Raw genomic sequence first — 17,097 nt, 5'->3', positions numbered from 1 at the left:
CACTCTCTGCCCGTCCTTCTTCCCACTCTCCGTCCATCCATCTAGGCTATCCTCCTCCTTCCATTCTTCCCTCCCTTCCTCCGTCCATCCATCAATCCCTGCCTCTTTCCATCTATCCGTGCCCCCCTCCCTCCCTCCCCGCTCCCTCTCTCCCTCTCTCCTCTCTCCTCTTTCCCCACTTTTTCCCGTGACTCTTTTTTCTTCTTCCACCCTTCCTGCATCCCTGTCTCCTAGGGAAGCGTGAGCGCGTGCACACACACACACACACACACACACACACACACACACACACACACACACACACACACACACACACACATACGTGCACCAGTCCCGCTACGTGACACGTGCGACACGTGAAAGTCTTGCGTCACACGTAGCCTTGCTCGTGGGTCATCAGCGGCTAGGGAGAGATTGTCCGGGGACGGGTGGGTAGGTGGGGGGGGGGGGGTCTATCCGGGCGGATGGCGTTCACCATTGGCGATTTCGGAGCCTTCCCCCCCCCGGGGAGCACAGATGTCGTTCATGGGGGAGGGGGTCGCCCCTGTGTATTTCTCCCTTCAGCATGGTGGTCGAGGTTCTGATTTTATTGGATTGAAAGTTTTTTGGGATTGGAAGTGTGTGTGTGTGTGTGTGTGTGTGTGTGTGTGTGTGTGTGTGTGTATGTGTGTGTGTGTGTGTGTGTGCATTATTGTCATTATTTCTTTCGTATTATTTTTCCCTCCTGTGGCAACAGGTTGTTGTGCCGAAAGGTGGTGATGCCTTGGTTAGGTAATTAACTTTGATTTGGCTTTATCCACTTCATTCCCGCCGCCCACTACCAGGAACCGAAAGACAGCCACGGGGGTGGCGACCGAGGAAACCAGGGAGGTCGGATCCCTTCGTCATTGAGAGACTCCCTTGCGTGGCACCTGACTCTCTTAACTCCTCAACGTTCTAAACTACCAACAACGAGGTTGTTTCTGCCTTAGTTTGCATATTCTTCCCTTCTGCTGCTGCTGCTGCTGCTACTCTTCGTCATCTTCGTTGCCAGTTGTCCTTCTCTTCCTCCTCCGCCTCCTCCTCCTCCTCCTCCTCTTCGTTGTCCGTTGGATCTTTTCCCTCTCCTCCTTATTCTTCTCCTCTTCCTCCTACTCCTCTTCCTCCTCCTGTTCCCCATGTCCTCTTCTTCTTGTAATTCTTACTCCTCTTTCACTTCCATCAGCACTCTCCCAAAGTTTCATGGGACTGCCATATCCCCGCTGCCGCCGCCATCGCCTCTACAACGACGACGTCTATCACCTGAATGGGAGCAGAGACGTTGTCATTCGTCGGCGCGAGGCGGGGAAGTTCGCCGCCTCTTGGACATAAGGAACCCCTTGTGAAGGCACAAAGGAAGATTCCCTTGCCCTCGGGAGGGAAGGAGGGAGGAGGAGGAGGACGCGCGCAGCCTGAGAGGAGGGTGGTAACGAGGAAGACGAGGAAAAAAATGACCAGGAGGTAAACAGGAGGATGAAGTGGAGAAGAAGAATTGAGAGGAGAGACGGGGGGGGGGGAAGGGAGTCTTCAGAAGAAGGCGAAAGTGAAGAAGGAATAGAAAAAAAAGAGAAACAGGAGGGAGAGATAAAGAGGGCGTTGACGAGGAGGAAGAGGAAGGATGAGGAGGGGGGGGAAGAAACAGGATGAAATGTCGAAAATAAGGAGGAGGAGGAGGTGGAGGCCTGCTGAGCCAGTATCCGCTGGTCAGAGGGACTAACAGGCTTATACTGACCCTCGGTCGCTGCCAGTGGGTCTCGAGGTCCACCTCGAAGACCGTGCGTCAGTTAATCCTCCTCCTTCTCCTCCTCCTCTCCCCAACCACTCCTCCTTACCTCTCCTCACAACCTCTCCTCCACCCTACCCCTCCTCCTCCACCCTACCCCTCCTCCTCCCGACCCCTCATCTTCCCTACCCCTTCTCCTCCCTACCCCTCCTCCTCCCTACCCCTCCTCCTCCCTACCCCTCCTCCTCCCTACCCCTCATCTTCCCAACCCCTCCTCCTCCCTACCCCTCCTCCTACCTACCCCTCATCTTCCCAACCCCTCCTCCTCCCTACCCCTCCTCCTCCATACCCCTCATCTTCCCAACCCCTCCTCCTCCCTACCCCTCCTCCTCCATACCCCTCATCTTCCCTACCATTCCTCCTCCCTACCCCTCCTCCTCCCTACCCCTTCTCTCTACCCCCTGTCCCTACCCCTGCTGCCCACTACTCCTTCTTCTTCTCCTTCACCTCCTCGTTCTCCACCTTGTTCTCCTCCACATCTCACCACTACCCCCTCCCTCTCCAATGTTACACCATCCCAATCCCCACCCTCCCCACCCCCCTCCCCCGCACCTCTTCCTCCGCTTCCTGCGCCTACAGTGCTTTACTCAGGGAACTCCATTGCTTCCTGGCCCTCCTCCTCCTCCTCCTCCTCCTCCTCCTCCTCCATCGTCTTCGTCTTCGGCAGAAGTTGATATTGGGTTAAGTTCAACTTGGATTTAGGGTTCGGAGCTTTCTGGGGTTTCAAGGGAAGAGTGGGGTGGCGAACCCCCCACCCCACCCCTCGTACTCCTCCTCCTCCTCCTCCTCCTCCTCCTCACTGCCTTGGTGTCCCCTCCTTCTAACACCACTGACAACACCAGCAATCAAGACTACACAGCCATTGCATGCATTGTCATTATCATTCCCAACACCAATAGCATCGCCACCACTATATCATTACATTCACTCTATCTACCTCTTCTTTCTCCTCATTGTCCTCCTGCACCACCTCCTACTCCTCCTCCTCCTCCTCCTCCTCCTCCGAGTACTTCAACACCACAAGCACCACCACATAAAGCCATCACCTCATGGTTCCCCTCCTCCTCTTACTCCACCACCATTGTGCACCACCACTGCCTTTATGAACCATCTACTCATCCACCACCGCAGTCACCACCAAGACGGCCATCATCACCACTTGTCTCCTCCGTTACACGACGCACCACCACCACCACCAGCCCGGCTACCACACGCGGACTCGAGTCATGAGGTTCGGGTCCACGCACGCCACCTGCTGAGGGCTGTGGTGCTGCTGCTGCTGCTGCACGGTACCCACACACCTTCGGTTAACATCTTTTTTAATATTACTGTTTGTTCCTGCTTCTCCCCTCCCCCTCTTCAGCTCTTGGTCCTCTCCGTCTCTGCGGACTCGAGCCGTGACCTCGCCTGTCTTCTCTTCTCCACGCCTCTCCTCTCTTCTTCTCTCTTTACTTCTCTTCTCGCCTGGCCTCGCCTCTTGCACTTCCTTCTGCTCTCCCTCCTCATCTCTGTCATTCCTTTTCTTTTATTTTCCTCTCTTTTCCTTCCCTTTCATTATTTCCTTTCCTTTCCCTGCCTTGCCTCCTTCTGCTTCTTCTTCTTCTGCCCCTCCTTTCCTTTGTCTGACCTCTCCCCATTCCAGCTTTCATCCCAGAGTTTTCGCTTCCACAGCCGTGGCCAGGGTTCTCCCCCCCCCTCTCTCACTCTCTCTCTTTCTCTCTCTCTCTCTCTCTCTCTCTCTCTCTCTCTCTCTCTCTCTCTCTCTCTCTCTCTCTCAATCCTGTCCTTTTTTCTTCTCTTACTTTTCTTTCGTCTGATCTATCTCCCTCCATGCCTCATATTCCTCTGCCGTCTCTAGTCACTTCCTCTCCTCTTTACCCTTCCCTCATCCCTCCCTTTATCTTTCCCCCCAACTGTATCTTGCCTTTCACTCCCTACTGTCTTCCCCTTTGCCCCTACCCCGAAGTCTTTGCTTCTTGATATCTGATTTAACTGCTACTCGTAACACTCTTCCTCCACCTCGTACTCCTCCTACTCCTCTCTTCCTCAACACAATCTGCTTATTTTTTCCAACTCTTTATTTCATTCTCCCTATTTCTCATTTCCCTTTCTACTTAAATCTCTCTCTCTCCCCATTATTTGATTAATTTTTGTGTTACCTTGTTTCGCTTCCCAGTTTCTTTATCTTCCCACCTCTTCCCATTTTCTCTCGCGCTGTTGTCTCATCTCCCTATCTCAATGCTCTGCCCCATACATCCCCTTCTATTCTTCCCCCTTCCCTCGTCCCCCCCCTTCCCTTTGGTGAGGATGTAGGCAGATAGGGGTTAGGGGGGGAAGGTCACTTTTACTTATTGTTAACAGGGAACCCTATTTATTTTTCTATGTACACGCAATGCAAATGTTGACATTGTGTAATGGCTATTTTGTTTACCTTGCGAAAAGGCTTGCGCTATGGTGTGTGTGTGTGCGCGCGCGCGTATTAATGTTGGCATTCTTTGTGCACTGATTTTTTTTATTTGTTGTCTCCACTGTCCCAGGCAGTGTTTGAAGCTTTCTGTGTACCATTGAGCCTGTTAACTGTGTGTGTGTGTGTGTGTGTGTGTGTGTGTGTGTGTGTGTGTGTGTGTGGTGGAATGAGGACGGGAGGAAGGAAGGGAGGGAGTTGGGTTAGCGTGGCTTGCTCTTTCAGCGCGCATGATTCTGATTTTTGTTTTGTTCCCTTTGTGTAGCCTTCGTCAGGTACTAGGGTCCTCCTCCCTCAGATTTGCCCGCAGTGCAAGCGGAGGGAATTCCTGCAGACGTTGACTTCTTGAAAAAACCATTAACCCCCACCAAATCCGGTGCATGACTCCCCCCTCCCCCCTCCCCCCCTCGATGCAGATTGTGTTCTGGGTAACGGAGTTTAGTTTTATTCTGAGGAGGGTGATGGAGGGGAAAGGGTGGGGAGGTGAGGTGAGAAAGAAATGGGGTCTCCATCGATCAAGGACCCGATTTGTTCTCGTACGTCCCTCTGACCTCCAGGAACCCTCCCTCGCCCCATTCCTTCTTCTCTTCCACCCATTTCTCCCATTTTGTTCTTTATATTTCTTTCACTTTCTTCTTTTATTTTATTTTTTCCTTGTAGCCACGTAATCCTCCATCTGTTCCGTCCACGGTTTCATTATATATATATATATATATATATATATATATATATATATATATATATATTTTTTTTTTTTTTTTTTTTTTTTTTTTTTTGCGGAAGCTCACCTTCGATGATCTAGATTCGATTCCACAAACTTGAGGACACGAGACGAGCACGCGAACCACCGCACACACTATACCTCCCTCTCCACCTCTAGAATTATCATTTTTGTTTCAGGCTGGTACGTGGTAAATGCCGAGTCAGTTTCGACAGTGAATCCACTTTTGATAACCAACTGCTATCTCGGCTGTAGCTAAACGCCTCTTAGCTTCTCACTATTTTGGTGCTTGAGGTTGAATCGGGTGCTCACGAATCTCCAATCTCTCTATCCATATTACTCTGTTGTGTAATTGTCAGAGATCGGTGCACAGTTAAATGTTTAAGATTAAAAGATAAGACACTCGCATGATACTCCTCCAAAAAGAACAAGGGAAGAAAACGTGCCTGCGCGCGCGCACACACACACACACACACACACACACACACACACACACACACACACACACACACACACACACACATATATACACACACACATACATATACAGCTTGTCAACCTTATCAACTTTTTTCCATTTTAATTCCTTGCAAACACGATCGAAACAAACTTGGGAGTTCGATGGAAGCATATTCGGAAACTGATACACTGTCAAACTAGGACTCGAACCAATCTGATACGTAACAAATGGACAGTGACTTAACCAACAGCGCTAGCAAGAGGGATTATTTCCATAGCGCTGTTGTTAAGTCATTGCCCATTTGTTACGTATCAGATTGGTTCGAGTCATAGTTTGACAGTGTATCAGTTTCCGAATATGCTTCCATCAAACTCCTTGTTAGTCTCTATCGTGTTTGCAAGGAATTAAAATGGAAAAGTTTATGTGGTTGATGAGATGAAAATCTATGTACTGGAGACCATTCAGTGTATGTTATAAATATCTGTGTGTATGTAGGAGTATATATACACGTGCTCGTAATATCATGCTATCATCTGCCGCTCGTGCCACCATCCAAATCATCCGCCTACGTGCCACATGGTCCTTTGCTCGCTTTGTGTTTTTTCCTCTGCGTCATCCATGCTCCACAGCCTTCATAGATGTGGGTAGATGTCGTGGTGGTAGTGTTTGTGTGGGAGCAGCAAAAAAGTATTGTTATTGGTTAGGGCGACTGCGGGAGAGGGAGAATATGTACGTGTGTGTGTGTGTGTGTGTGTGTGTGTGTGTATGTGTGTGTGTGTGTGTTTAGGGGGAAAATAGGGTGATTAGACGGGAAGAAGTCTGAAGACGTTGGTTATAGTGTTGGTTGGATAAGTTGATGATGGGGTAGGAATAGGATGATTAGACATTATGAATAGAGGGTGATTGAGGGAGGGAAGGCAGGAGGGAGTCCGTTGTTGTTCGTGAACGAGCTCCGAAAGGGGGCTTTGTGTGTGATGGGGGTCTAAGTTCGGAGGTAGGGTTTGGAGTTAAGACTAGTTGGGTCAAGATGGGGGAAGGGAGGGAGGGCGGGAGAGTGTGAGATGTTGAAGGCGACAGGGACGATGTAAAGAAAACGCACGTTCATCCACGACAGTACCATCGGCCTATCCCCAACAATAATCCCCCATCGGCCTATCCCCAACAATAATCCCCCAACAGTAAGGAGGATTTAAAAAACGATGATAGTGAAGAATAAAAGCTGGGGATTAGTCGGGGAAATGGGGAATGAGGAGTGGACATTGGAGGATTAAAACAAGTAGGGACGGGGAAGGGAAGGGGTGGGGGTTGGATTGCAGAAGCACGGTGGATGTTTGGTGGATCAAAGAGGAGGTACGTGGACGGAGGTAAAGGAGGGAGAGTAACAAATGAGAGGTGATCACAGGGTGGAGTCAGTAACCAGCGCTTCTGTCCGTGTGGATAATATCGCACCGAAGGCTCATAGAAGTGGTCAAGGAAATATTTCAGGAGGGAAAGCAGAGGTTAAAATTTGATAAGTGTTTAGTCTCCAGTCATAAGAGAATGCTACGTGGCTCTGGGCCATAAAGGTGTCCGTTTAGTCCTCAAAGTCTTGACCGTATACCGTAAGACATTTCCAGTCAGGAGCTTGAAAGGGAATTGCAGAATGGGAGGAGACGCAAAGAAGATGAGGAATATGGGGGACGCGGGACAGCACCTCTGGTTCCCGGATCCGGTGGAGGGAGGGTTGTCACTCAGATGAATTAAATCGCCTGACGGCAGCCAGAATAGAAGTAGAGAAATCCACTCGATATGGGAAAGGGTTCACCCAGAAACCCTGCAACTCCTTTGCAATTGAAAATCGTTGAGGTGAATGAAATCATTTGATGACAGAAAGGGGAAAGGACATCCCGTTACATCATCTCCTGTAAGCTGTTTGGTGGCTCGTGATGTTTTAGGGGGGGGGGGAGGAATGCTGAAGTATTAGTGGGAGAAGTAGATTCAAGCCTGGGTAGGTGAAGAGGACAGGGCACAGGTATTACTGCAAAGTGTTCTATGTCTTGGGAGGAAAAGAGGCAGGATGGGAGGACAAGAGTGAGAGGTGGCAGGGAGAAGTTTGGGGTGATGGGCAAAGAGTGCCCTGAGAGGGCTGGGTTTTGGGGGGTTGGAAGTGGACAATGAGAGGGTGAAGGAGGGAGGGAGGGAGAGGGGTGAGGGGGCCGGGGGCCGGGACGGGGCGGGTAGTGTTCGTGATAGTGCCTCAGTGCCAGTGCGCGCGTCCTGCCGAGTGGTGGTGGTGGTAGTGGTGGTGTACCGCGTCGCTGTCTTCTATATTTCTCTCTCTCTCTCTCTAGCTCTCGCTCGACTCCTCCGTGGTCCAGATCACCATCTCCCACCTCGTGCTGACTCACTTGCTCGTTGTCGTGTGACGTAGGCACGCGCGCGAGAGCCAGTGCCAAGGTTCAGGAGCTGCAGTCGACCAACCTCTCAGTAGCTTCCGACTGCGAAGAAGAAGAAGACCTCCGCAGACACCAAAGTGGGTTGCCTTTTCGGGGAACCAAACTTAGCCTCGAGCGAGGCCGTTCTTGGTGCAGTCTCAAGTCCCACTTCGACGGACGGTGTTTGTGTGTATGTGCGTTTGTGTACGCGTGTGCGACTCAACCCTTCCCTTACACTTGTGCAGACGACTTATCTCCTCCTCCTCCTTCTCTTCCTCCTCCGCCTCGAGGACGAGCTTGAGCTGAAGCCGATGGAGGCAGTCACGTGACAGCCCTAGGGATCTGTTGTAAGCTGACATTCAGGTGCGACGTCACATCAAGTCCCATCACTGCCACGTGCTTGAGCGAGTAAGCCTACGGATATCACTTGGAGGGACCAGTCTTTAGTGTGTTTAGATGTGTGTGTGTGTGTGCGTGCGCACTTCCACACACGCGCGCGCGAGCACAGTCCCCGCAGTGTAGACGCGGGTTGGTAACGTTGTGCTAAGAAGACCTGGGTCACCCTAGATTGGGTGTCTGCGCCTTGGTGTATAGAACTCGTTAGAGAGAAGATTCAAGACTGGTGCATATATGAACGAGAGCAAAGGTAGTGAAACGACGATACTTGACGGCGACCACCAGGTCGAAGAACCGAAGGAAATTGCATCGGCGACCGACCCCCCGTCCGTCGCTTGTAGTAGCCCGGCCGTCGTCAGAAGAGAGCTGCCGATTGAACCAGCTGCCAAATCGTGACGTGGGACAGCTGGTTGCGTCATTGTGTAGCCAGCTGTCGGAGACGTGTGACGTGGACAGCTGCCTGCGTCACGGGTAGTTGATGGCATGTGCTTCATTTGCCAACAGCTTCAAGGGCAGCAGCAGCAACAGCAGTAGAAGTTCCTGCAGTCGAAGTCACCATGTCTTATATGGATGTCTTCCCACAGCTGTGGCCCTTTGGATCTATAGGTACGTAGGCTGGCAGGGCGGTAGTCGGACGTCTCTGTTGCAAGTGTGGTACCAAGTGGTGTTAGTACAAAGCGTGGAGTAGTCGTCATCTGGAGATGAACAAGCTTGGCTTCAGCAGGAAACAAACTGTCACTCTTTATATATTTCTGTTCTTTGCCTTAAACTGATGGAGATCTTCTCCACCAGTGTTGATGAACAGTTGATCTTTATTTCTCATATTTCAGTCAATTGTAGTTTCCTTTTATGTAATTTTTCATTTGTGCAACATCCGTTTATTTTTATTTTTTTCTCGAGTAAACTTTCGCCGAATCAAAAAATAAACTATTGATGGTATCTTTTATTTGATCATGTTTTCTTGAAATCTTTACTTCGCATATATTTGGAAAGGTTTTTAAAAAATATATATATCATTTTATACAAGTATGAACAGGGATTTGGTTGACAACAGGAGGAACTTTAATACAACTTAATTATTAATAGCAGTAGTCAAGGTAATGCGAAATCAGTAGATAAAATCAAATAAAGACAAAACTGATAAGATAAATATAAGATAATGAAATGAAAATAGGTTAATAAAATGCTTGTTGAACTTTTATATATTTTTATTATTAATAACAGTAGTCACGGTAATACAAAATATATAAATGAAATAAAGGTAAGAATGATTAAATAAGACATTGATAAGATTTTGAAACGAAAACAAGTTAATAAAATGTCGAGATTAAGCGCCGGAGTGTATGTCAATTCGTTTTATTTTACATATGCATGAAAATTAATTCCTATGAAGCAAGGTGTGTTGACGATCTTACAAGAGTTTATATTATTGCACCACTACCGTTAAAGGCTGTAATGCCGACATGGGAAAAAATGAGTATTAGTCAGTGGTAGGGCGAGTGTGGACGTCAAATGATTCTCTACCTCTCTCTCTCTCTCTCTCTCTCTCTCTCTCTCTCTCTCTCTCTCTCTCTCTCTCTCTCTATATAATATATATATATATATATATATATATATATATATATATATATATATGTGTGTGTGTGTGTGTGTGTGTTTACAAACAAAATTATTTATGTATGTGTTTATTTATATATATATATATATATATATATATATATGTGTGTGTGTGTGTGTGTGTGTATACATATATATATATGTATGTATATATATATATATATGTATATATATATATATATATATCTGAGAACCCGCAGCGCTCACTTGTTTACTAATTGGCATAACGTTTGAAGACAATACTGTAATATTCTTGGAACGGAAGGTCGTCTTGACGCCTCGTTCGCAAGGGACCCACGAACTTACTGAAGACTCTGGAAGTGCCATCAGACTGACTGTGACTCACATGTGATCTGAGTCGAATGAGGTGCCTCACGTCAGAATGATTTATGTATTTCAAGGTTAGATTTCTGTCGTTCTTCGTATAATATGCATTTGTAGGTTCCTAGAAATGGCATTGGAAGGTTGGGTGGTTTGAATGATTGCAGAGGTACAAGATGATGGAAGTTTTATATGTTATTTTTATGATTGTTGTAATGGTAATTATAATAATTAAGGACAAGTGATACCGGTAGTAGTGATAATGATAATCTTCGTTTCGTCAGCGGTACCATATACATGATCTTTGGAGCAGTTCATGATCGTTTGAGGAAGTTTTTGTACTTAGACAAGGCATATTACTTGGGTGTCCTTTTCCGTTTTGCCTTCACTTAACCATAGTATCATTATGTCCAGGATGTCATCGTATTTTACACTTGTTAGGGTTTTATATCGTACAGTCGAGCAAGTTTTCAGGATTTTTTTTCAGAACTATGATTTATCAAATGGATGTACATCCCCTGGGGAAAAAAAAAATAGATCATCGTTTGCATCATTAGTAAGTGAAAACCAAAAATTTGCAAAAAAAAAAAAAAAAAAAGAGATTTGACTAATGTGCAATTTTATTATTTCTCAGTATCTGTCGACCTGTGCAGTGTGTATTACCATTCCACTGTGCAATTTATGTACAATCAACTTGACGAAAAAAAAAATCATCACACCCAGGAAATCGTGACTCAACTTGAGAGAACATGTGGCAACGTGGCTCCCGTTCTTCGAACTCTTTCTTACATTCAAATGTTTATGTAAGACCATGTCTGCGTCGTTCCAGTTGCTGCAATTCACCAGTGTTGCCATATCTTGGTCCACACGAATTCCAGGGTGTGGTGGTGATATACCTGAAGGTGGTACATTTTATGAGCGCTTGCATTTCATGTGCCCAAGATTGTGTTTGTCGATGGTGCAGTAGTGTGCGTTTTAGTGTGTAAGTTTTAACAGTGCCAGAGTTTCGTGATATACTGAGGTGTTTTCTCAGCGGCCGAAGTGACTTCATATAAATCAGATTTTCTTCATTTGTATTATTATAATCAATTTTGAATTTAATTTGTTTTCTATATTAGTTTTCCCAATTAAGGATTGATAAAAAGAAAGCATTCTGTAGTGCCCCCTTGCTATGGATGTATTGTGTCTTGTTACATTGCTTCTGACCCAAAGCAGTGGACGAGATACAAGTATGACCCGTCATCCATGAGGAGCTAAGATGAGAGTGGGAAAGGGGTGGTGCTTGACAGGGCAAGTGGCAGATACCAGAAGTCGTTAGGATCGATCTGGGCTCTTCTTTCGTATGAGGTAGGAATTAATCCGACCGTGCCACGCCGATGCACAGTAATCAAAGTAACTTGATTATTAGATTTTTGGGTTACCAACGCTTTCGTTTCGATGAAGTGCTTGATATATTCTTGTCTGTCTTAGATCTGAGGATATTTAAGCTGCTTAAGGATTGTCGCACCGAAGAGGGTCGTAGAGGAACGATGAGTTACACCAGTGCCATTTTATTGGAATTTTCCACAAATTTGTGTATGAGAAATTTGCTCACATGGGATGTTTTGTGAGCAAATTATATGTTGCAATGAACTTATTTGTGTATATAATAATAACTTCTTTTTGTGGGGAAAGATGTAGAAATCCAGATTTCCTTGTGGGAATTTTGTGGAAAAAATCACTCATTTGTCTGGCATAGATCACAGTAGCAACACTGTAATAGTGTCATCTTTAGCGGCGTCGCCGGATGTGGTCAGATAATGGGAAAGGTTGGTTACCACAATAAAAACCATCAAACGATAGCCTGAGCTCTACATAACAACCACCATCTCCCCTGGTTAGAGTACTGTCACAACAGTTGCACCAGACTATGTGACATCAGCCAAAGGGTAACCGGAAAGAAAGATAGAAGTGGTCACCTTTATTCTTCGTGTAGAGATGAGTCGTCGGTCATGGAAAGGAATCTGTGTGACTCTGGTCCGCAGGGGTTTAACTTTGTACCACCGAATGGATTAACATACTAGTACCACCTATTACCGGTGTTAACAATGATAGCTGAAACTACCACCATTATTAACTCGTACAGTACACTACTATTAGTGCTACTACTGTTTATAAAATAAATATTTTTTTTCTACTAACACCGCTACTGTTTCGACTACGATAGCCCATTATCTTCCTCACTACCATTAACTCACACAACACAACCATTACCATAGGGGCCCGCCGTGGCTCGATTGGTAAAGTACACGTCTGGTAACCGCGCGGTGAATTCGGGGTCTGTTCGAACCCTCGCTGTGGCGCAAAGGTTAGGAAAGGTATCCATTCTTAAGTAACAGCCCCTCGGATCTGAGGTGACTTGGTCGTCACTGTGTGTGCATGTGATACATCAGCATCCTCCGGGTATCGTCACTGATGTGGCTATAGCGTGGACACCGTCTCCTGCTTTCATGATGTATGAACCGACAAAGTTGAGGTCCGCAAACCACGGGAAAAATAAAAACACTAGCACGTCTTTCTTCATCCTACAGCCATCACCACCGCCACCATCAGCCACAAAGACTTCCTTCACCTCAGTTGAGGATAAACGGCCTCCTGAAGGAGTCGGGTGGGGGTGGGAGTGAGAGGAGATGGAATGGAAGGGGGTAGGGGGGACTTGTAGGGGTAAATATCGGTTATGATCAGTTTCACTAAAATGTGGAGTGTGTGTGTGTGTGTGTGAGAGAGAGAGAGAGTTGATAGATATGAAAGGAATGCTTATAAATAATGATAATAACAGTAATGGTGATTATCGTGACAATAGTGATAATAATGATAATAAAAAGTTAGTAATATTCGACTGCACCTCCCCGCCTCTCCCCTCCCCTTCACTCATACATACAGTCTTTATCATTTCGAATCCTGGCATCTGGAACTATTAATTTATATATTTCTTTGTTTATTTATCCATATATTTTAATTCTTATTATTATATTTTGTTCTGTTTTATTTTGTTTTGCAAGATTGTTTTCATTTCCTTTATTTGTTTCTTTTTTCCTAGGTTCTTACTTGCTACAGTATCATGTACCTTCAGAAGTCTTCCCCGTGGTTAGATTAAGGAACGAGAGAAATAAATAAAAGAGGGGAAGATAAAAGGAGAGAGAGAGAGAAGAGGGAGGGGAGAAAGAGAGAAGAGAGAGAGAGAGAAAGTGGGAGAGAGAGAGAGAGAGAGAGAAAGCATTGCACGACATACGCAGTAAAAGCGCCCACCCTCAACAAGGTGGGCAGGCAACTCCCCAATCATGGGCGAGGGCAACCCGCGTCAAGTGTGTGTAAACGTTAAAGCCAATTGCCGCTATCTTCAAGAACGTTAATCTTCATGACAGTGACCATCTTGAAGGGGTTTAGTTCTGATGGAGATCGGCGTGGTGGTGTTGGTGCAGGAGGAGGGTGAGGAGGAAGAAAGAAGTAAAAGTTGGGGGGGTGTTGGAATAGTGGTGTGGTGTGGTAGTGGAAGAAGTAGAAAGAAGAAAAGTATGCAAGAGAAGGAAAGTAAAGAGATCGAGGAGAGAGAAGATAGAAAAGGTCGCAAAGAAAGAATAGAAGTACGGGGGAGGGAGCTTGATTCGTGCGTCAATAAGTGAACGAATAATGTTATGAAGACGACGTGACGTCACGAACTTACACATGCGACATGACGTCAGGTCCCACTGGGTACCCGAAACGCCCCCACATGCATCTTGGGTTATGCATGTACACGCGCGCGCGCGTGCACACACACACACACACACACACACACACACACACACACACACACACACACACACACACACACACACACACACACACACGTCATTCTTGAACCCAAAGCTCATAGAAGGCTCATTAAGTAGCCAGTACCTGTTCCCTATTGAAAATCATTCATTCTTGTTCAATCACTTTCTTCAGTGCCCATGTCTTCGTCTTTATGTCGTGGAGGGGTGTCACAATTTTGCATGAACCAGGCCAGATATGAAATCGATAATGACTTAAGGTGCTCGTGCCTGCGTGTCTTGTTATGACACAACGTTTCAGGACTTGGAACTGCATCAAGGGCCCCTTCCTTCCTCGTCCTGCTCCTCCTCCTCCTCCTCCTTCAGGGAACTAGTCACGCAACCTAGCGAGCTGCAGGGGGCGCTGAAGGAGCGCACGCACGCACTCACACACATTGACTAAGAGTGTCAACAATAGATACATGATCAACATTAACTATTTAAAATCTGCGCTCGTCCAAAAAAGCAGCAAGACTACTTTTAGCAAAAGCTTTCAACAAACGACACAACCGGCACAGTCAGTCAGTCCTGGAAAGTCCACAACAACACATCCAAACAACAAAAGGTGTAAACAAAAATCCAAACAAAGCACAATCAGATTGAGGTGGGGAGGAAGAGGAGTGGAGGGAGGAAGGGGGGGCATCATCCGGATGCAGGTCTGCTCGTTGTCAACTGTCAAAATCAGTAACTGCACCCAAAACACAATTTGATGTATGTGTGTATATATATATATATATATATATATATATATATATATATATATATATATATATACAGTATATTACTTTCACCTATATGTGTCGTTTCATTGCTGCTGTTGTTAATATTATTATAGGCTACGAAAAAAAGGTAAATCGAGACCAGAGGAAATTTATTTTCGATGATAATTACAATGATAATAGTAGTGATAATAAAAGTTAATTCGCATTCGTAATTTTTCCAAAATCTTTCCTCATTTTTTTCTTAATCCATGCACTATATGGGTATATATATGTGTGTGTGTGTGTGTGTGTGTGTGTGTGTGTGTGTGTGTGTGTGTGTTTGTATATATACTTGCCCAGCATTCTTGACCAATGACAAGATGATCATCCCATGTCCAAACATCATTGTATTTGCAAACGTTTGAGCCAATCAGACTGAACAAGTGCATTTTCGCCAGGTTAGAAAAAATAAAGTAAAGAGATAATTGCAAATATATAACGATAGATTAAGGGAAAGATTATCACAATCTCTGAGAGCGACGTCAGCCCTGTGGAGTATTTTGTCGGTCTTCTTTAAATAGTTTGTTTTGGCCAACGTCCAAAGATTTTGTTCAGCATAAAGTGGTGTTGCTGTATACAATGGTAATAATGCAATGGTTTTGGTGATGTATGTTGGTGTTGGTAGGATAATGATGATGATGGTGCTGGTCGTGGCGGGGACGGTGACTGTGATTGTGACACTATCGAGCGTTACTTGAGCAGTTCCCCTTCAATAGTAACGTAATAGGTCATGTGTCACTAGGTGCCTACGTCATCATCAAGCATCATCGTCATCTCCACCAGCACTGCCGTCGGCTGGATTCTCACCCACTCCCCCACACACACACCTCCTTCACGAATGTCTCGTTTCATTTTCACCTCTATTTCCATCACAATCCACCCCAAACCACACCCGTCTCTTGCTGCTCCTGGTTTTCATCCTCCAGTTCCTCATCTCCATTCTCTTCTTCCTCTATATCCTTCTCATCATCGTCAGCATCATCATCCTCTTCCTCCTCCACCTCCACACCATTCTCATCCTAACCTTCCTCAACGTTTTCTCCTCATCCTCTTCTCCCTAATCCTAGTTCCTCCACTTCATTTCTGCATCTCCCCCTTATTCCTCTTCCACTTTCTCTAGATTGTTTTTCTTCTCTTTCACCAGCACTGCTGTAATCACTATTACAATCTCCATCATCTTCGTGACTATCACCATCAAAATCACTTTTACCTCCACCACCACCACCAACCTCCAGGAGGTGGCTTATTTGAACATCCGGCCGATACAACAGCATGGTTATTACACTCAAAGCCTGGGGATACATAATCTGTCCACTTAGCTTAGAATGTCATCAAAGTCGACATGACGTCACTAAAGCCGCCCCGCCCTCCTGCGCCTGGACGGACTTTGTATTATATATATATATATATATATATATATATATATATATATATATACATATATATATATATATATACACATATATGCTTTTTTTTATTACATCCTTCGTTGCCGTCTCGTCCAATTTCGTCTTATTCAAGCTATAAAAAAGAGGTAAGAAAATTAACAAACAAGTCCAGGATTCAAATCAAGAAACGGTTGACGAAAAGATTATATATAATTGTAAAGAATGGGCAGATGTCACCAGATGCTTACGTCACCATCGTCACACCCACTACCACCATTCACGTGCAAGGCACACTAAGGAATTGGTGCGTGAGGTATGTGTGGAATCGTGTAATTATAATATTTCCTAATTGTGATTTCACAAGGTTGGGAATTGCTCATGATTTATGCGTACGTGTGTGCGTGCGCGTGCGTTAGTGTAAGTGAACGTTAATCGTTATAATATTTCGGTGACCATCGCTACTGCGTGCACACACACACACACACACACACACACACACACACACACACACACACACACACAGACACACACACACACACTGATAAGTGACTACAAAGAGCTGGAGCCAGAACGATTCCAGGACTGGCCGACTTATGAGGAAAGATATACAATCTGATATTTCCCATTTCGGAATAACAAAGGAAGAGAGATGATTTGATAAAGATATTTAGAACAGGCAAAGAAGTAATGAAATTTCATAATTGAAGATGGACAGGGCCCCATGAGCATAATTCCAATTAGATAAATAGAAATAGGTAATTTGAGGCTAGGTATGATCAATTTGGAGAGTAGGAGACGGGATCCGACGAGCGTTGCTCCCTTCCTGTATACTACAGTTATGTAAACACATACACACAGACTCACACACACACTCACAGACACACACACACACACATACACACACACACTCACAGACATACACAC

General features: G+C 45.7%; 1 protein-coding gene across 23 annotated transcripts in view; it reads left to right on the top strand.

Annotated features, from left to right (window-relative positions):
* LOC143029778 (histone deacetylase 9-like) overlaps positions 1-17,097 on the top strand; it is a 454,521-nt gene that overhangs the window by 247,238 nt on the left and 190,186 nt on the right. For 2 of the 23 annotated variants that reach the window (XM_076192725.1, XM_076192723.1), the window contains exon 1: positions 7,678-8,862. The exons of 19 other annotated variants lie outside the window; for them this stretch is intronic. In XM_076192725.1, the coding sequence (XP_076048840.1) occupies positions 8,814-8,862 (49 nt within the window). In that variant the 5' untranslated portion in view covers positions 7,678-8,813. Of the gene's footprint in view, positions 1-7,677; positions 8,863-17,097 lie in introns of those variants that run through there. 2 more of the 23 variants (XM_076192728.1, XM_076192727.1) reach the window with 1 other exon arrangement.

Source organism: Oratosquilla oratoria, chromosome 11 (genome assembly GCF_046742065.1).
Source record: "Oratosquilla oratoria isolate Oo_2021 chromosome 11, ASM4674206v1, whole genome shotgun sequence".
Classification (NCBI taxonomy): domain Eukaryota; kingdom Metazoa; phylum Arthropoda; class Malacostraca; order Stomatopoda; family Squillidae; genus Oratosquilla; species Oratosquilla oratoria.
This window is presented reverse-complemented; position numbering and strand designations above follow the sequence as displayed.